Source organism: Plectropomus leopardus, chromosome 6, assembly GCF_026936395.1.
Source record: "Plectropomus leopardus strain MGB_pleo_1.0 chromosome 6, ASM2693639v1, whole genome shotgun sequence".
Lineage (NCBI taxonomy): Eukaryota > Metazoa > Chordata > Actinopteri > Perciformes > Serranidae > Plectropomus > Plectropomus leopardus.
This window is the reverse complement of record NC_142181.1, coordinates 2,744,549-2,765,319: the sequence shown is the minus strand read 5'-3', so window position 1 is coordinate 2,765,319 and position 20,771 is coordinate 2,744,549. Positions and strand designations below refer to the sequence as shown.

The following is a 20,771-nucleotide window of genomic DNA, read 5'->3' as shown; positions in this document are numbered from 1 at the left end:
AACGTTAACAAGATTTTGTTGTATATTCTGAATTTTACTTGAAGCCAACGGAGGGATGCAAGAATAGGTGTTATGTGGGTACGACGGCTTGTCCTCGTCAGTAGTGTTTTGAACCAGTTGAACATGATTCAGAGCAGTTTGACTAAGGCATGTGTAAAGAGAATTACAATAGTCTAAGCGGGAGAAAACAAAAAGTAAAGCTAGATGTTCACTGTACTTGTGCATGTGGAGGTAAATAGCAACAGAGCCAAGCCGTCTTACGTATGACAGTCATCGAGTGCCTGATTCAGGTGTCAAAGCATTTTCTGGGACAGTCCAGTCTTGTGTTTCTTTTGGGGTTTTGCAGAGTAAAACAAGCATGTTGAAACATTAAGACTTTTATTGCGATTTCTTTTTCATTAAACATAAATCTGGTTTCTTCACATCAAACTCCAGTCAGTCTTTGCGGGCTGATCCTTTCACTTCACCTCGGGTAGTGGCACTCCACTCCGATGACAGCACTCTGGCTCCTGATGATTCTGCCAGACACTTTGGGGTTGTAGATCAGCATGAAGGCATAAATGAAGGCGTTCTCTGTCATCTAAGGAAAAGAGAACATCCGATTGACATCACGTGACTGATAATATCAATGCATCATGAATAAAAAAATCTCTTACCGCTAGTGTGCTGCCACAGCCGTGCAGCTCACATTCAAAGACCAGCACATGGGACAAGTTGTCAACCTCAGTGGCTGGACGGCCACCGAGTGTGATTTCCTCAGGTTTTACCAACCTGCCCAGGCCCAGCAGGTCCTGGCTCACCTCCACCTGGATCCTGCTCTCTCCACACCTCACAGCAACACGGCTGTCTGTCGCCGGCTGCCGCAGTTTAAACTCAAAAGGGGGCTTTTTCACTGAATCCACCGGATCTTCTGGAAACTTCCAGGAGAGCGGTTCGACCGCTTGGTGGATCTGGTCCTCCTGGAGCCTGCCAGCTTGTTGAGCAGACATCCTGGAGTACTCTCTCTCAGGTTCTGCTGCCGACTCGACTTCCACATCGACTGCCCAGAGGGTCGGCTCTGTCAGACTGAGAAAGCGAGCGTCACTAAGCTTGACGCAGGCGAGAACAAAGCTGAGCACAATAAGCTGCCTGGACCTCATAGCTGCAAACACAGAAAGTTCTCTGCAGCTTTCTGAAGCTCAAAGACTGAAGCAGACAAAGGAAGTGATTCCTCCCTCTGACTGATCAGCTCATTAGCTCTTTGCACATGTGTGAATCTCACAGCTGCACATCCCTCACTAATTACTCTGCCTGTGAAATGTATGAAGCTGTATGAAGAATTCAGTATTAATCCACAGGTGCTCCACACATTGCAGAGTGTTTTATTTGTGTCGAAAGGTGCTTTGAAATGTGCGTATCTGAAGGGGAAAGTGAGTGTGTATGTGTATTTAGTGGACATGAATCCATGCAAATTCTATGGTGGCCCTGACAGTCAAAACACAGCAACATTTCACAATTTAGAAAATTTTAGAAAGCATTTCACAAAACATGTCATTTTTTATAAACAATATTTTAGGAAATAATATTTTGCAAACTACATTTCAGAAAACACAATTTACACATTAGCTCTTTTCACAAAATACATAATTTCAGAAAAACACATTTGAGAAAAACACAACACTTCATGAAATGCAACATTTAAATAAAAAAACAAACCACACTCACAACTTATCAAAAAACACATCATTTAAAAAAAATGCTACATTTCACGCAGAAAAATCAATAAAATTTCATGTACCTAAACATTTCACAAAAATCTTTTTTACAAAACAAAACATTATCATATAAACCCAATTCACAAAATGTGAAATTTTATATAATTAAACATTTCACAAACAACAAAAACCCAGAAACAATTACAAAAGAGAGACACAACAGCATTTGTTTAGACTCACACTGAAATACGTCGGTGTGTAGTGGACAATAACTCTGTGACGCTGATTTGATGCAACAATCAGAAGAGTCTTGGGTCCAGACTCTGTCTGTTGTGCCATTTAGGCGATCAAAATCACATCGCTTAATGTTGGGGGAATGCTAATGGGAATGTTAATGCACTTATTTTGGCTTTTTGCAGCTTATTAGCAGCACATTCCTGCTGTGTGTATTAGAATTGACATTGTTTCTGGACAGAAATAAAGAGTTTAGAGAGGAGGAAACATGGGAAAGAATGATACAATCACAGCTAAACTTAAGTTAGATAACCAACATTAAACCTCATCATGATGATGTACATTGATGCATATTGCTTGTAATGAAATGTATCATTTTATTATGTCAGTGTGGATCTTGAACGTCCCCCTACATTTTGTTCATACTGTACTGAGCAGGAGGCAGGCTGCTCTCTTGGTTTCATCATTTATCTTTGCAAATGGCTCGTTGTAGGACGCCTGAAGTAGCACCTCATCTCAAGGTCGAAAGGGTGAGCGGTTACTATAGCAACGGTACCTAAGTAATGAGAACTGCCTGTCAGTCACATTTTATGGGATGCTGATTTACTGGAGGATGGAACAAATTATATGAAGGTGGAAAGAGTCAAAACGCTTACAAAACATTTTCATAATTTACAGTTTTATTACTACAGTCATGTATTTTACACCTACAGTTCATTCATTGTTAGAGCATAAACTATCAGTGCAGCTAAAACATAAAACTGCTCCCAGTTTAGTCCTGTCCATATAGAAAAATTATGTATATAGAAAAAATATTTTATGAATATATTACGAGAAAGCATCACAAACCATACCATACAATATCAGGCCCTCTCCATTTAAACCATACTTCATGGTTAAATAAACACAATTAAAGAATGAGTGAATAATGGAGCTGGCTGGTGCTTGTTCATTGTGCTTTCTGAATATTATTTTTTTACACAAAACTGATCAGATGGTGTGTATCTGTAGGAAAATAAATCCCCTTTAACTCAGGAATAACTGAATGATATTAAAACCACCTGAAGGTTGACCTGAATGCACACACACACACACACACACACACACACACACACACACACACACACACACACACACACACACACACACACATGCCCGCGTAAAAGTACATTTCCATTCTAATTGCATGCAAACATATGTTCACCTTCACACTTGTTCTTGACTCGATGTCAAGATTTCAAACTCTCATCTTCAAAGACGTTCTCCTCCAAATCAAACCATGCATTATTTATGAGACGTTATCGGGCAGACAGGACTGAGATAAGACAGGAGACATGGGAAATTCACACACGTTGTACCTTAAAGCCAAATGTTTTGCAGAGTGAAATACGTTAGAGAAGGATATTCCTCTTTCCAAAGCAGCAGTGTAACTGAGGAGTAGTGTGTGTGTGTGTGTGTGTGTGTGTGTGTGTGTGTGTGTGTGTGTGTGAAGCTGACTTCCAGCAGAGTTCAGCTAGGCAGTTGCTGGGCTGAAGGATTTTTGGCAGGCTGTGTTTTTTTATGTAGAGGACAAATAAGGTCAAATCTCTGCAAAAGTAAACTTTACAGTCCAGCAGCAACAACGCCCTCAAACTACAGTGCAGTCTGCAGACGGATCTCCTGCAGTGCATGAGTCATCTGCAAATAGAACATATCCCTGCAGGAGACCTGTCAAACCATCAGACCTGCTGCTGCACACATCAAAACAAAAGGCTTGTTCATCTATAAATGCAAACCTCGACAAAACCACATGTACTTTTATTGTTTTTCAGAACTGTCACAGTCCACAGCAGTCAAGCCACGGCCAAATCTGGCCACATTCACAATAAAGTGATTCACACTGGGAATTGTTTTTGTACTTTTAGTACACGTAAGGTGCCAGAGTGCATAAAGCAGCATCAAAATAGAGCTTGTTTGTCAAGAGAGGTGCGAGTGGAGGATCCCCTGCACCCCCCAACAGAGGTTCTAGCTAAGCCCGGGATGTCCTAAATCTTAGAAATGTCCTGAAATCCTAGAAATGTCCTAAAATCTTAGAAATGTCCTAAAATCTCAGAAATGCCCTTAAATCCAAGAAATGTCCTAGAATTCTATAAATGTCCTTTTATCCTATAGATATGTCCTAGAATCCTGGAAACATGCTCAAATCCCAGAAACACACCAAAATCCTAGTAATTTCCTGAAATCTTGAAATATCCTAAAACCCCAGAAATGTCTTAAAATCCTAGAAATGTCCTAAAATCCCAGAGACATGTATGGGGCTGCTGTGAATGGCCCCTGGTTCCCTGTCATTTTGCAAAATTGCCCCCCAAGCAAAGCAAGTAGAGGTCTACAGCATCAGCACAGCAAACATCCGAAAAGTCATAAATTCTTATTTCAGAAAGAATACATCATTTTCTTTTTGCCTTCTGCATCAAAAAACAAATTTCAAAGTAACTGTTCTTGATTTTAATTGAAGTGCAGACATCTATTTTAACTCAGGAGATCAAAAACAAGTCTGAGAGGAAGACTGTGTGTGTGTGTGTGTGTGTGTGTGTGTGTGTGTGTGTGTGTGTGTGTGTGTGTGATGATGTGGCAGGTGATAGCGAGTCTTACAACATCCTTTTTAAAGCTCCTCGATATTATCTGTAAGAAAATAGATGAATTTGTGTCTGAATTTCTAAACTCAGATGACAAGAGGAAACAGATAATCTTAAAAAAACAAACAGAAAGCTTTCTCAGATCTCTTTGATCGCTGAAGTTCTTTGCTCATAAAGTCTCTTCGTTTTTGTGTTTTTCAGTGGCCTGCTTTTTTATGTTTGCCTCAAGAAATCTCCGTAAGAACTCGTTTTTTAGCCATGCCAGCGCCTTGGCACCAGGAGCGGCAGTTTTGGTCAGAGCACCACTTTAGTCCAGAAATATCTCTGTTGGATGGATTACTCTGCAATTTGGTCATGGCGTCGGCATGACCTGTAACTGGTGATCTTTTGAACTTTCTTCTGTCTTTTTGTACATCATTTGGAGAATATCAGCTTTGCCATCGCACAGAAAATGTAGAGAAACTCATTTGTTCCTCAGTCTGTCAGCCTATTAACCCTTTGAAACCTGGATCCGCATCACTTTTCATGCGCCACGTTCAGATGCCTTCGCAAGAATTTAAACCTTCAAAATTTGAGCTAATTGGTTTGCTGTGTTTTAAAAACATGGGAAAAATGGAAATATGAAAATTGCAAGAATTCACTAGATTTAGAAATAATATTTAAAAACAAGCCAGAGAAAAATGTCTGTAAAACTTATACATGTAAAATTGTTTTTACAGAATAATTATTATTTTTAAGCATTTTTAAGTGACTTTGCTCCTTTTTTTCAATTATTTGTTTTAAAATTATTTTTTACAAAATTATTGTTATTAAACATTTTTAAGTCACTTCCTTCTTTTTTAACTTCTTTTTCTTTTTCTATATTTAAAGGTAAGTTTCTGGTATTTTTATTTATTTATTTATTATCTATATTTTTTGGCAAATTTTTTCTTTTCTTCCTAAGATGGTCACTGGCTTTTTCCCCATGTTTTTAGAGGAAATCAAGCCAACATGCCCAGTTTCCAAAGGGTTAAGCACCTTTAGTAACTGCAGCGATAAGATAATTATTTCCCACAAAGCATGACATTTCCCTCTGAAATATAGTAAAAGTATAAAGTAGCATAAAATGGAAACCGAACAAGAACCTCAAAATTTACTTAAGTACAGTATTTAATTGGGATAAATGTACTTAGTTACTTTCCTCTCCTGCTCACAGAATGAACAAGTGGCTGAAGAATTCACAGGAATTACAAGTATTTCTGGAGTCTACATGGGGACCAAAAACTCTCTGCAGCTGACCCGAGGCTGTTCTCAAAGCACAAATGACTCCAGACCCACAGAGTATATTAAAGGGACGTTCAGTGATCTTTTCTGACGTTCAGAAACCTGCAGGATCTGCACTGACAGTCCCAACCTGCCTCGAGCTATGGGGGCCTGTAATTAACACAGATAAAGTGCCATTCACACAGCTAGTTCATTAGAGCTGATGCAGTCCGAAACGACTGACACTGAGGTCATATGTGACGATGTAAATTACAGACACAACTAAACTGCCTTACCAGCAGCTAGTGGGCTTAAAAAACAGCTTTTTGGGTCTCTCTTTTGAAATGTGGTAGCAACTTTTGTTTCTAAAAATGTTCTTAGAATGGAACAGTGCAACCAATGCAATGCTGTAGTTACGCTTTCAGTGGCAAGTTTTGTTTTAGTTTCCAGCATGTCTTCTCAAAATAAGGTAACATTCTTTATACACATAAAAAATGTTAAAAAAAAGTTGGGTTTTTTTTCAACATATCACAAAACATTTTCATCAGAAAAAAAAGTCTTTAATCTCAGGCCTCAATAACATGTTCTGAATGCTGCTCTGAAAATGTGCAACTACAAAACTATGATCATAATTATGTATTTTAATTATTAGACGGAATTATTATTAGTATTTTTAAGTTTTAATTTTTTTTTGTTTTTGCTTGTTTACATTTTACTTTCTTTTCTTGACAATTTTTGGGACTTTCTTTGTAAAGTTACTCAATGCCTTCTTTCCATGTATTTGAAATAAATCCAGCCATTTCTTCGCATTTCAAAGGGTTAACCTGCAAGATGCAATGGTGCACTGCCACTAATTATTAAATACTAATTACCCTATGTCTCCTCCTAAGCAGCACTCAAACATTGATCCAAATTAATCTGCAACGGGTTTGAAAGAGAGACTGAATAAGTTAGAGATATATGAAGAGAAGAAACCAATGTTAAGTTTTCACTGACCTCTGTCCATGCTGCTTTCTACTGTTAACCTACACACAAAAACAAACCCCTTCTCACACACAAAAAAGGCACACGCGTCTGCTGCAGAGCCGTGTACACAGCTCTGCTCTGCTGGCAATGGGAAAGCAGTCTGTAGCCTATTTTATTTTGCCAGTGCACGCACTAATTTTGGTGGGAAAGGGGAAATAAAAGCATAGCTGCATTTTCTGCATCTGTTCTTCTGTGATAGTCAAAGACTGGTGTCTCTGACTGATGTTTTGTCCAGACAAAGTCAACAATCTGACTCCACTGCTGTTATGCAACAGTTGTTTAGGCATCCAGGAACTCAGTACAGCTGAGGTGAGCCTGTTAGAGCTGAAGCATGGCGCTGGGATGGCAGCTGTTTCCTTTTTGCTGGCTCACAAGCCGAATGCCTGGATGTCCCAGGACCTATTAAGTGATAAAGCTGTCAGTTGAGAGCTTAGCGGAGCATCTCAGAGGAACAGGCAGAGCCAGATGCTAATGAGCAGCTCGCTTAAATGACTGACAAGGATTTGAATGCACTTAAATTACAATTGGACAAACAGCCACACATTAAATCTGTCATAATGTGTTATAACTGTCCGTAGGGATGATACAGTTTGTATAGTCAGTGGCTCAGGAGGTGTAACACATGCAGAACTTTTACACCAAGATACACCTTTGTCTCTGATAGACCTAAACTCTGCTTTTTCTTCTCTTAGTGTTATTCTACCTCTGGACTGAGAGGATATTCTTTCAGATTTTTCTCATTATTTGATAGAAAAGCCAACACAAGGGACATAAAGTTACATTTTTCTTTTTCTATAGCTCTTTGTTGCCATCTAGTGTTCACACACGTAACATGGTTCTTTTATCCTGCAACAGTAGAGAGCGAGCTGCTTGGACAAAAACACATTTGCACCAACATGTTGTGTATCATATTGCACAATGAAGGGACAGTTATATCCACTTACAATATTAAATTAGAGAAAATATTCAAATGTTAGAGTAGAATGACCTGCATTGTTGTGTGTTATAGAAAAAAAATCAAACCATCCAAGCATTAAACACAAGTACAGCTGGAACTCATGGAAATGTCTTTAGTTTTGCAGGAATCAGGTCACAAAAAAAAATTCTCAGTGGGCATGTTGTAATGGAATCCAGCTTGTTTTTGGACTTATTTAAGGTCAACTCTGTCCATCTGATAAATCCCTCCCTGTGCAACAAACACAAGATAACACTCTGAACATATTCAGTCAAAAGGTTAGAAACATATTGTGGGCTTTTAGATATCTCCAGAGGAAATTGATTACTTGATTGCCAGCTGCATGTTTCAAAGTTTCCTGTGATGATGAGATAAAGAAGTCATGTTCTTTAAACCACAAGAGAAGATATTGATATCGGTTGACACAGAGCTTATTAGAGGAAAAGTGTCAGTGGTTTGCCAACACTTGTGTGGAGACCTCAGGGCAGAATGGCTGCAGTCACAGAGCTCTGCTTCCTGCTGTTTGCTCTCATCAACAACATTCATGCACGAGAACTCATCAGCGTCAACAAGATTTGGGAATCTTACACCTTCGATCTACCCAAGAAGGCCGACTCCTGCCTGATCTCCAGATTTGTTGGTGAGGAGAAGCTCGTCCTGTGGAACACCTCCGACCTCCAGGCCGACAGCTCCACAGTGCCTGCAGACTTGAAACAACGACTTTCAGTCGTCAGCACGGAGAATATTTCTTCTTACAACATCCACAAGCTGACCGAGTCAGACTCCGGCCTGTACCGAGAGGAGTGCTGGACCGAGGGCGAAGTCTCACATGAGAAAAACATCAGCATCATTGTATGTAATTCAGTGGCTGATAACAAAAATATTCCGGTGAGACTTGGACAAACGGTGGACATGCCATGTTACAGAGCGGCCGATGATCTGGATGTCCTGTGGCTCAGGCTGGACTTTGGCTACGACCAAGAAATATGGACCAGAGTTTTTGGGGATAATATGACATCAGTGGTGGACAATGTCAGAGCACAAGTGGTGAAAAAAACAACTCTTCGTTTATCCAACCTCTCGACAACAGCCTATCCAGTGTTCGCCTGTGTGGTGATGAACCAAAAGCAGTGTGTCAGCGCTCAGTCTGTACAGTTGGACCTGGATGCAGAAGTGATCTACCGCTCAGTGGGAGAGACCGCAGTGTTACCGTACACTGTTTTTGATTTCAGCGGCGACCAGCCCCCAAGATGGATTAGTTTGATCTCCAACACTGAACTACGGCAGGAAAACCACACTGTGCCTTCAGTGGCCCAAAACTACTCTCTGATGTTTTCATCTCTAACATTAAATCACTCAGGTTTATATGACTGCCAAACCTCTGTGGGGATACAAAGGTATCATCTGGTTGTGTGTCCTGAATTTGTCCTGCCTGCTGTAGAGGTCTTCTCTGAGGGAGAGGATGTCACTCTCACATGCACAGACTTGGAAAAGGGCACTTGGCATCTTTGGTTCATCAGGTCCAACCGAACAGAAGGCAGAGTCGTCTGCTTAAAGTATAACCTGAGAGTGAGTAGGGTGAGCTGGCACCTTACTGGGAGTCTGGTTATCTCTGATGTCTCACAGAAAGACACAGGAGAGTATTGGTGTGCAGTTTTGGGCCCCGATGATCAGTGTGTGTCAACAACCAAAACTCTTGTAAAGTACAGAGAGCCTTTTGGGGTTCACTCCACCTTCTACAAAGTGAGATGCTCGGTGCTCAGCGCTCTGCTGCTGATGCTCTGTGCTGCTGTGGTCGCTGTGAACTGGAGGACCAGGAGAAGAAAGCAGCTTTAAGCTCGGACGGTTGATATGCATGCGCTCATATCCTCACTGTCTTTAATACGATGTGTTATAGAACGGGGAAAAAACAACAGATGTTAGAAATCCATGCTGATAAAACCTTTAAACTTAAACACAAAATACAGAAAGTACAAAATGTAAAATGGAAAGATGGAAAGAAAAATGTACACTCAGTGTATGACATAATAATAATAATAATAATCATAAGAATAAGAATAAGAATAATGATAAGAATAATAATCATAAGAATAAGAATAAGAATAATGATAAGAATAATAATGATGATGTTTGATGTATTTTAACAATCAAAGATATAAAGTTTCATTTTTATTTTTACTTGGCTGGCCTTACAGCTTGGCTAATGACATAAAAAAATCAGTTAAAAAACATCTATTTAGGGCATTACTATAAGCTTAAAATATTAAATGAAATGGTCAAAGCTCTTGCAAATGACAAGGTAAGATACAATGTAAACCATATTTTTGTATGGTAAGAAAATATACACTCATTACATGAGATATAATAATAATAATAACAATAATAATAATAATAATAATAATAATAATAATGATGATGATGATGATGATGATGATGATGATAATAATAATAATTATTATTATTATTATTGTTGTTATTATTATTAGTGTTGTTCTTGTTGTCATTATTATTACATGTAAATAATAAATATATATGGTTTCATTTGTATTTTTTTGATATGGCTGGCCTGATTTTTTTTCTTCAGCTCAAAAAAAAAACAACAAAAAAAAACAAACAGTAAAATGACACATAATGGCTTTATATATAAGCTCAAAATATTATGATTCACTGAACTGTTACATAGCCCATGTGTTTGAGCGCACTCTCTCTTCATCTGTCTGTCTCTCACATGCACCCACACTTTCACATGTGTAAAAAAAAAAAAAATATGTTAAAAACTCTCATTTACACTTTTTTTTTAAAAAACTTTGTTCTTGCATACTTTTGTCAAAGTTTATACTTTCAGGTCTGTGCTCATGTTTTATTCTTTAAATAATTCTCTTTCTTGCGTGATCAAAAACATGGATCCAAACCCATTTTGTAGTTTTCTATTAATCAATAGCAATTAGAAAAAAAGTTCTATTATTTTTGTAATCGAAAATGTTCTGAGGCTAAATTCTGCCGCTCATCCCTATATTTTAATGTAAAAGTGCAAAAAAAAAAAATGTTGTCCTTAAACTGAATGAAATATCATGATAAATGATCATAATCTCAGTACTGATAAAAAATAATCAGTTATCATTTTGGACTTCATGGTGCAGCCCTAATATCTTGTAGTTTTGTGTTGTTGTGGATATGTGTGATTTGGGCTGCTCCCTGACACAAAGACGGACGCTGATCTGTTATATGATATCGTTTTTAATATTTAAACATAAATATTTCAGAAATTAATCTTTGAGATGGCTTTGACCTCAAGTTATGTTTTTTAAAAAAATCATTTCACTGATTTTTATATATGAAAGAAACTGAGTTGCCTTTTATGCATCCATAATTCTTGTATCTTGCTGTGATGTCAGTGTTATATTTATTGTTGCTATACTCTGGTCTATATCAGTCAATAATCAATTGTGTATATAATAAAGATGAAGCTTGGAATTCAGTTTTTCATCCATTCATTAATTCATATTTGGTTTATTCGCTTATTTCAGTGTATAACTCCCAGAACAATAACAAAAACCCACGATACACTTTTTTTTTCTCATAACACATTTCATGAACAAACAGGAGCAGGAAGAAAAAAAACAAATAATAACTGCACCTTTCTTACGAATAACAGAAGCTGCTGTAAATACAGACACAAATGTTGATCTATATTTGCCTTTTTCACAAATCATATTTAATTTAGCAATAACAACAGAAAGAATCAATTACAGTCCTCTTAACATTACTGTCACTCAGAGTTCATAATGTCCCATTATTTTTTCTTAATATTTGAGTCATTATCCAAAAAAATCCACAGTTTGACTCCATATACTGAAACACAAATCTGCTTTAATGCAGTGCGAGCGAACTGACTTTTGAACAACCTCTGTAGTTTTTCGGGCAATAATCGGTTTCTGGCTTTAAACATGACTAATAATGTTTTTGAATCAACTAAATGTTTGAATTTCATCACACACGAGGTGATAAACAGTCTGTTTATACGTTCTTTAACATTAACACTGTTAATAAGTCATACTGCTCTTTTCTGTAACACATACAGGGGTTTAATATTAGTCATATTACTGTTTTGACTGTGGTTTCTGATCTTAATTATTATAAGCAATACATTTCCTGGAGTGCAAAATGTTTCCTGTCATATTTAAGAGCAAATTAACAACATTCACAAATATCAGTTTGATTTGTACCTGTGCTGCTGACTGCATTTCACTGCATCTCATTACTCAGTATTACTCCATGCTGCTTTTTATCTTTTTTTGTTGTAAAAGGGACGCACATGCAGGTGAAAGAAATGCAGTTCTCTAATTGCATAAAATAAAATAAAATAAAATCTGAAGTGTGAACACATACAATACTCACACTGAGGCCAGGAGCTTTTTCTAGGAGCTTCTTTATTTTCTGAACTACTGTAGGAGATACTCTTGGTTTAAAGAAAAGGGTTCGAGGAATGGCAGCTCTGTGTGCTTTCAACTCTCCGTTGAACAGAGAGCGCCATCAAGTGGGCTCAAAAAATAATAAAGAAAATGGCTCATGAGGCTTCACTTGGCCATTACAGAATAGCAGATTCACTTGAGAAAAAAGCAGAGAATATCAGTAAACTGGATTATTGCTCCCAAAGATTAGATTTGCCACCTTAAACCATCTTTCCTACACACAGTTTTATAAATGAGGCCTCAGGACTGCGTCTCAGAGGTCCATTGAGATAGCTGTCATGAAGTATGAGGTCTGAGGGTTCCTGAACAAGAACCATTTAGAGATTTTTTAAAAGGATTTGCAGCAAAATGCAAAAATTATTTTACGCCTGATCCTGCGCTCCAGGACTGATGATGCCTCCAAGAATGCAGGGATGGAGGCAAATGAGCAGAGTGTACCATATTGCCACCACTACCACCTGCTGGTCAGTCAGAGCACTGAGCTTCTCTGGTGTTCATGTCCATTAGATTCACCCTGACTGTCTGAAAGGATGCAGCCTCTAAACAACACGTTTGATGCTTTGGCGAGCGCCCTGAATGACATCTGTGCTGACTTTGAAATGCAGGGGAGATTCTGAACTACAGACAACGGCCGTACTGTGTAAAAGCTTTTCAATTTTGGGAGCAGACAAGAACAACAACACAGTTGGAAGTGATAGTGATGCATTTCAAGCAGGAGAGGATGAAGAGGATCAGAGCTGTGCACGAGCTTTCTGTGAAGCTGAGCACACCTCTACCTGCCTCAGAAGCCTGTAAAAGCTGTTCGGCATTGCAGGACTTTTCTTCAGCCCAAGAAAAAGTGAGACTGAATTCTTGCAATTTTGAAAACCAACCTCTTTTGAAGATGAACAGCAAACTTTGGGTTAATACTGTAGGGAAGGAAGGGAGGAAGTAAGGAGGGAGTGAGGGACGAACAGACGAGGGAAAGGATGGGAGCTAAAACTTGATTTTGGTCTTTAAATCATTTTAAGTTTTGACAACCTGTTTTTTCCTTTGAGCCTAATATGGGCTCCATTTCTAAAGTGGTGCACATGTTACATTTTGGTAGCACAGTGTTGCTCGGCCTGGATTTAAAACACACCCATTGTATTATTTTGCAGTGGGTCTGGTCTACTGTCTCAGCAAAAGGCAAATGAACACAACACATGAACGTTTAAGCTCAGTTTACTGTTTAAATATTTTAAAAACAAAAGTGCAAAAATTTACGCTTGTGCAACCCTCGACCTCTCCTAGTCCAAGACAGATAATCAGTGTCATTGCAGGTCTCTTGCTTTTTAAGTGCAACAGCTTTACAGACTTGGTGGCAGAGACTTGAGCAGATGTTTGCCTGCTCAGGGAGAGCAGACAGAGGAACGACACGTTTAAATAACCTGCAGAGTGAAGAGGCACACCCAGACACACCTGCCTCCAATCAGACCCCGACTCACAGCCACTGGCTCACAGCGAGTGTGAAGGCCTTCCACTTTACACACACACACACACACACACGTGAACGTAAAACCACTCTCAACAGTATCAGTTAGTGTGATGGTGAGTCAGTGTGAGTGTGAAACTTAATGTTACAGGCATACCAAGTATCATCTATCATTTTAAGATTGGAGACAGGAGTCCCACAGCAGACATGGCAAATAATGATTCATAAATTAAAGAATTGTGACAGGAACAGCGAACCCCCGAGAAATGCACTATGAAACTACAATATTTAAAGGTACTTTGTAGGTAATCGTGAATTCACAGCTAACTTTCTACAATGTGAATCATTAGTTTTGTGCAGAGAAGAAATGTGCAAAGCTGCATGCCACCTGCGTTTGATTATGAATGAAATAGGATTAGCAGAAGGTGCCACCAGTAAACCATTATTATGGTGATTCTCACACTCACTGATGTAATTTCACCTTGAAATGGGTCCATAATCCAAGGATTAGACACATTAACAGGCCTAAAGTGGAGTAAACCTCATTTCCATGGCAAACTCTGACTCACAGGCGTGGTGTGATGCCAAAATGTTGTTGTGTTTAGTCCCTAAATGCTAAATTGCTATATGCTAAATGCTATATTTGGCCGAAACGTCAGTCTGAACTTGTCACATGGCGCCGTGGAGCCTATGATGTTTTAGGAATCCTGCGGGAAGCCGTTACCATGATGTCAACAAATGCATGTGGCGGAGGAATGAAGCAACATTGTTTCTTTATTTACACAACAGTGTGAACAGTCACGATGGCTGGGATTAGGCAGCAAAGTCATGAATGGTGTCATTTAGGCAAAATGTGTGCTCAAATTTTACACAGATGGGAGGAGGATATATAGTCAAGTCAAGTCAATTTTATTAATAAAGCCCATTATCACAAATCACAGTTTGCCTCAGAGGGCATCACAGCATACGACATCCCGCTGTCTTTATACTCTCACATCGACTACAGAAAAACTAAAAAAAGAAACCCTAAATATTTCATATTTCTAGAATGGTCTTCCATGCAGAGTCTCATGTTTGTACTGTGATATAGTGTGTGGAGAGGCTCATTGAAATCACTGACCAGTATAAATACTCATCCTGCTGTACAGACATAGACACAGTAAACCATTCAACACAAGTTGAGTTGTTGTGATGTAATTACTTTTCATTTGATGTGAAAAATTATTCAAAGTCAATGAGACGTAAAGTGTTCTGCAGTCTATCACAGGAACTGGCATTGTTTACTTCCCTCCAACACATCATTTGCTCTATCTCGCAGTCACAATTATTCTCTCTGTCTTACTGTCATACACATTTCACAACAGTGTATCACAGCATGCCTCATTTAACTAGACAGCAGCGTGCGCATGCGTGTGTGCAATCCCTTATGTTTCTGGTGCTGCATTGTGTTTTTTGTCTATTTGTTCTCATTTGCTTGTCAGTTGGTGTTTGGATGCATCTGTTATAAGATAAATCTACCTCATGTTGAACTATACTTAAAAAAAAATCATTATGTTCATTCTTTTATACCCCATTTACACCTTGTATTAACGTGATGTGTGTGTGGAATACGATTCCTTGAGAAACTCAGTGATGCAAATTCTTTAAACCAAAGTATCATTTAATCTATAAAGCTCAATGGGGCGCACTGTGTTTTGCACAGATAATTATTACTGTCACACGACGTATTCACGCTGTGGACACGTAACTTGATTTGATGGTGCAGAATTGCAAAATTGAGAAAGAGAGACAAAACAACGAAGGGTACAGATAAACGACAGGCCAGAAAATGTGTAAAAGCTTCAGAAGTTTGGGATATTTTCAAACTCACACAAACAGTAAACTCTGTACACTTAACAGTGAACTAGTTTAGCATGATAACACAACGTCATCGCTTCAGGAGCTATTATGTTAACATCAGCATTAATATGAGTATAGATTCCAGGTTTGTCTCTGGAGTTAGCGTTCGCTCCCCTCCCGAGAAAGTAGTCCCCGAGTGGCAGGGAGTGAGACAACATGTATATCTGTAATAGATAAACACACACACACACGCTCCGTTTTTTTGACTGCTGTTGATGTTCTGCGATGGTACAACTGCGATGTCAACAAATGCACATGGTGGGATGACACTGTTCGTGGTTATGTTTAGGGAACACGAGCGCATGGCAACCAACGTGAACACCGGACTCCTGCATGTAGGGTTGCTTGGACCCATTTACCGCCCCTTCTGCCCGCCCTTATATGGCATTGTTACCGGCAGCGTTTCAACTTGATGTCATTCTGTGGCGTATTATGCAGACGTGGCAGGCGCCATCCATCCGTTCTGTGGTGTATAATAACATGATAAGACTGGTTCTGTTCGGCCGCACTTTTAGCTTATCCTGTTCAGGGGTGTATTGTGCAGTTTCTTCTGGCGTAAGGATCGTATGCCAACAGCTCTGTCAAAGCGACATTTGATGACTTTGGAATAAAAATGAGCTGGTAACTGAGGATGAAATAAAGTTTGTGTTTTATCTCCAAATGTACAAACAAAAAGCGTCCTGATGTGAACCTTTTGTAACGTTTAGAATTTGTGGATCGGTATATAAACACACGTCATGTGATCATCATGGTTGTTATTATATGGGCTGGGCACAGAGTTGTGTAGGACACGTAAAGGCCCTGAAAACATGTATTCTTAATCAACTTCGCTATGTGTGACGGGGTCTGACATGAGCCCCAAATTTTCTGCCAAAAATAGAACAAATTTGGTTATTTCATGTCAGTCGTTGTGTCACATACGTCCAAACATCATAATTAAGTTTAGAAAAAGTTGATGATATTTGTAAGGTTTTATGCTTATGTTACCAGCACTGTCAGTCAAATCCAGTCAAATCCAATGAACCCAATGAAGGATAAGCTGCGGTTTGGAGTCTATAACTTTTCACAAAGAAAACTAAAGATTGCTTAGACATGAACACTAACTTTAACAGGCTATGAATCAGTCAATCAATGTGTAACTGTAAAGGAAGCATGGTCACATCAGCCAGACCACATGTTAGAGGTGATCTGACCCATTTAATCTCAACAAGAAATGACATTTGTCCAGTTTGGCCACATTCAGATGGAGTTATCCAGACAGCATGCCAAGATGACATTTGATATGTTTACACAACAACAAGGGAATTGTGCTCAATTCAAGTGAAACAAACATGAAATCTGAAGACATAATGGCTCTGATGAAAACAAGGATGATGTATTTGAAGAAAGCCTCCTCCTCTGGTGTACCCTGAACACATTTACAGTGAGACATGACCCTGCAGTGTTCACCTTCATCCACCTGATGGCAGTATGACTCCAGCTCTGAAGCCTCCACCAAATCCTCCCTCTTTGTTCTCCTGCCAATTTCTCCTCTTCTGCTGCCTTTTTTTTCTTACAACATCTGAGAGGAGAGAAAAAGAGAATAAAAAAAAAAAAGTATCCCCGGGTTAAAATAAATAGCCTTTCACAGTTAATTTAATTGACTATTTTGTACAAAATCGAGGTAATTCCGCCTCGGCTGCAATAGCAAACAAGAATAGCATTGCCTTGGCAATCAGTTACCACGCAAACAGAGAAAGGCTTTAATCTGCTTCTATCACAGAGGAGCCACGGCTGAAGTTTGTTCAGACACTGTGAGGCACCTGTTTTCTTAATTGTTGTAACATCTCTGCAGAGAAAAAAATACACTCTCAGTGGAGCAAGGGATAAAGGGAACAATGTAAAAATATTTAACATTCACAGAGAGGAGTTCGAGAACAGCAGTGAGTGAAAGACAGAATGATGAGTGCAATGACATATATCTAAATATATGTTTTGTGTCCCTGTTGCGTCATGCTAAATCAATCAATTTGACATCAATTTGACATCAATTTGAATGTACATTTTAAGAAAGCTTCCTCAATCATTATGTTTCTATGAAAAAATAATGTAGGAGAAAAACCTCATAATGTAGGAGAAAGACCTCTTGGAAAAAATGTCTAAAAGGAGGCTTCCTTTATCAGGGGCCATTATGTTTTGACACAATGAATAAATAAATAATGTAGGAGCAAAACTTTACAATGTAGGAGAAAAACCTCTCGGGAAAAAAATCGCTAAACAAATCTACCTTTATCAGTGGCCATTATGTTTTGATGAAATAACAATCTAGGAGCAAGATCTTTTGGAAAATGGCTATAGGAATTATTATAATCTTTAACTTTCAGGGAACTTCTTAATAAATTTGATCATTTTTGGTCAAAGGCGTGAAATGCTTGTTATTTCAAAGGTTCGGGGTTAAGGTCAGTGTCCAAAAGTGGCTCCTATCCTCCACTTTCTAACTTCTTCATCATGTTTCTCTCTTGCTGGCGAGACACATATGTGGGTGTACACAAGTGTGTGTGCGTGCGTGTGTGTGTGTGTCCCTCAGTGTCTGCCTGTGAAACAGAGAGCATGTCCGTTGGAGGTGTTGCTGTTCTCGCCTGTCCTGCTACCTCCAGCTGCGTGTCTACCGCCCCCCGCAGGCCGGCAGAGGTTACCCCATGCTGACCTGTTTAATTGTCTGCCTGTCCCAGGGCCCACCAATGAGAGTGTGTGTGCGTGTTCCCGCTGTGTCGAGGAGGACAAGGGCGACAACACACGCACATGCACACACATGAGAAACGCACAAAGGGTAAGAGCATTAAAACACAAACAAAACTACACAGTGTCTCTGTCAGATGCTGTCAGGCACACGTTGTAAGTGTGTGTCCCATTAAAATGTGCTTATATCAAGGAGTTTCTCTCAAGTCTGCCTGTTGTTTTGAGCACGCAGCACGAAGTGCACACATCCCACCCACAGATTTAGGAACTGTCGCTTCACACCAGTAACTAGAGAAGTAACCAAGTAACTAGGGAGAGCCAAGACTGCACAATGCTTGAAATATGGTATTTTAATGATAAGAACATTTAGTAGTGTTTATGCTGCATCTGGATATTTTATTTTTTTTCAAACTAAACTAATCATCAACATATAATCATGCAGTTGAACTGAACATCTATATCCAGTCTGGAAACATGAAAAATCTGCCACATACTAAGCTCCAATGATTTAACTGTGTCACCAACTTTTTCAGTGCACATGCCTTGAAACGTCCACAGAGAGACAATACTAAGGTCAAATCATTAAAGCTTATATATGTCATGTATCCCATCTGTTAAATGGTTAAAATGATTTGAAATGTTGCAGGGTTGCTCTGAGCTGATTTGCGCATTTGTCTTTTAAAAATTTAACAATTGGTAAAAGTGTTTTAGCAGTTGAAATAGCTAGAAGACAGATTCTTACAATAATTGGGCAACCAGTTACACAAAAAACAATACGACCGACTGGAACCAAACACACACACACACAACTCTTTTTTTAAAGCTAATTTGAGAATAATAAATATAGTTTTACAGGACTTCAGAAAAATAGTGTTATGCAATACAAGCACCATGAACACAGCATATACTGCCTAATTCTTTAACACCAAGGAAAACAGCTAAATGTGTTTCATACACTGGTTTATCTGTGGTCATATGGACGTCTTGTTAAATTATTTGATTGATGGAGCAAAACCTGAAAACCCAACACCTGATAAATTTGCTTCATTATTTCTGAGACCAGGTAGTGTCTGCGAGTTTCACTCGGACATACTGTCCATTAGACGAGAATGGGATGACATGTTTGTTTAACAAAGGACAGTGTGAACGCTAACCAAACTAAAAAATGCGACATCAAGGATGTCCGTGTGGGCATGCACCTCTTTGTTCGTGTTCTCTCAGGTGTTATAAATAGTTCTCACACCCAGTGTTTCATTTGACTGGACTGCTGTTCAGGTTTGGATTGGATTGTCAGGATTGGGTCTACTTGATGCCAGTTCTACTGGTATTTTGATCCTTACATTTATCTGTTGTGATGATCCATTTGTCGGGTTTTGCCCGAGCCCCACGCACCCAACGAGGAAGATAAACTGTGGTGGGACAGCACCTCCCCGGCTGGGGGCTGGTGAGAGTTTCCTAATGAAGTCCAAAGATCTCTCCCACTGCAACCGCTGGTGCCTTACGCTTTATGCAAATCAAGCCCCGGCTTCTCACCAGTAGCTGCAGCTCCTCATGTTGGTGTCATTACGGTAGCACGGTGGCCTCTTCAGAGTGTTGGCCCGCACGGTGTTTATTGGGTTGTTGCCCTGGCAACAGGTCACCTCTCTCATCATCTCCAGCACGTCAAAGGGGAAGCCAATACGCTTTGTGTTGACGAAAACACAGAAGCTGCTGATGTGATCCTCCCCTCAAGTCAGCCATCATCCTACGCCTGCTCCAGTGTTGAGGTCTTTGTTGGATTGCTTTTTGTCAGGGACCTCCCCCTCGACCTTACTGCCATGGGTGACCCTAACAGGAGCATCGCTGCAGACGGCATCGCTCTCAGGAGCCCAGGAACACTCAAGCTTCTCCACTACCAGAAAATGACAATCCACAGAGAAGAATCCGTCTGTCGCAGACAGACGTCTGTACTGTATACTTTGTCAGAATTGTGTAGATGGATTGATAATTTAGCACAGATTAGGAGCCTTAATTTTTGTCTGGTATAAAATACAACGACAAGACTTTGCATTATCTCCATTGTGGCTGCACTATGATCAGATCTTTTTTATGAAAATCAGTTAAGAAGGGCTTGTGGATACAATGCATCATGGTGAGTGTCAGGCAACGCCACCTTAGCTGGAAAAAGCCAGATTAAGTGACTTCACAACTTGCAGAGTGGATCATTTTCTTAATAAAATGGTTAAGGTGTATAGATTGCATTTTCACATTTGAGATCTGATCACAGTGCAGACCAGACCACAGATCTGCCCAAACCGATCACAATACAAACGCATACAATGTGAACAAATACAATGTGCTCTGCATGCATTTACACCTGCGTTAATAAGATCTTTGTTTTTCCTGCTCCAGATTGGATATTAAGATCAAACAGATCAAAACTAAACGCTTTAAAAACAGTTTTGTTCCAGCTGCCATCACACT

At 39.3% G+C, this 20,771-nt stretch overlaps 2 protein-coding genes across 2 annotated transcripts; one reads left to right on the top strand and one right to left on the bottom strand.

The window, feature by feature from the left end:
• Positions 1-361: 361 nt before the first annotated feature.
• LOC121943588 (zona pellucida sperm-binding protein 3-like) lies at positions 362-1,262 on the bottom strand. The gene is made up of 2 exons (XM_042487149.2): positions 657-1,262; positions 362-580 (listed from the first exon to the last, which is right to left on the bottom strand). Exons 1-2 carry the CDS (start codon positions 1,137-1,139, stop codon positions 464-466), a joined length of 600 nt encoding a protein of 199 aa, XP_042343083.2. The 5' UTR covers positions 1,140-1,262; the 3' UTR covers positions 362-463.
• Positions 1,263-8,113: 6,851 nt separating this feature from the next.
• Positions 8,114-11,240, top strand: LOC148189288 (immunoglobulin superfamily member 10-like). Its single transcript, XM_088078489.1, has one exon. It carries the CDS (start codon positions 8,256-8,258, stop codon positions 9,600-9,602), a length of 1,347 nt encoding a protein of 448 aa, XP_087934615.1. The 5' UTR covers positions 8,114-8,255; the 3' UTR covers positions 9,603-11,240.
• The last annotated feature ends 9,531 nt before the right edge of the window (positions 11,241-20,771 follow it).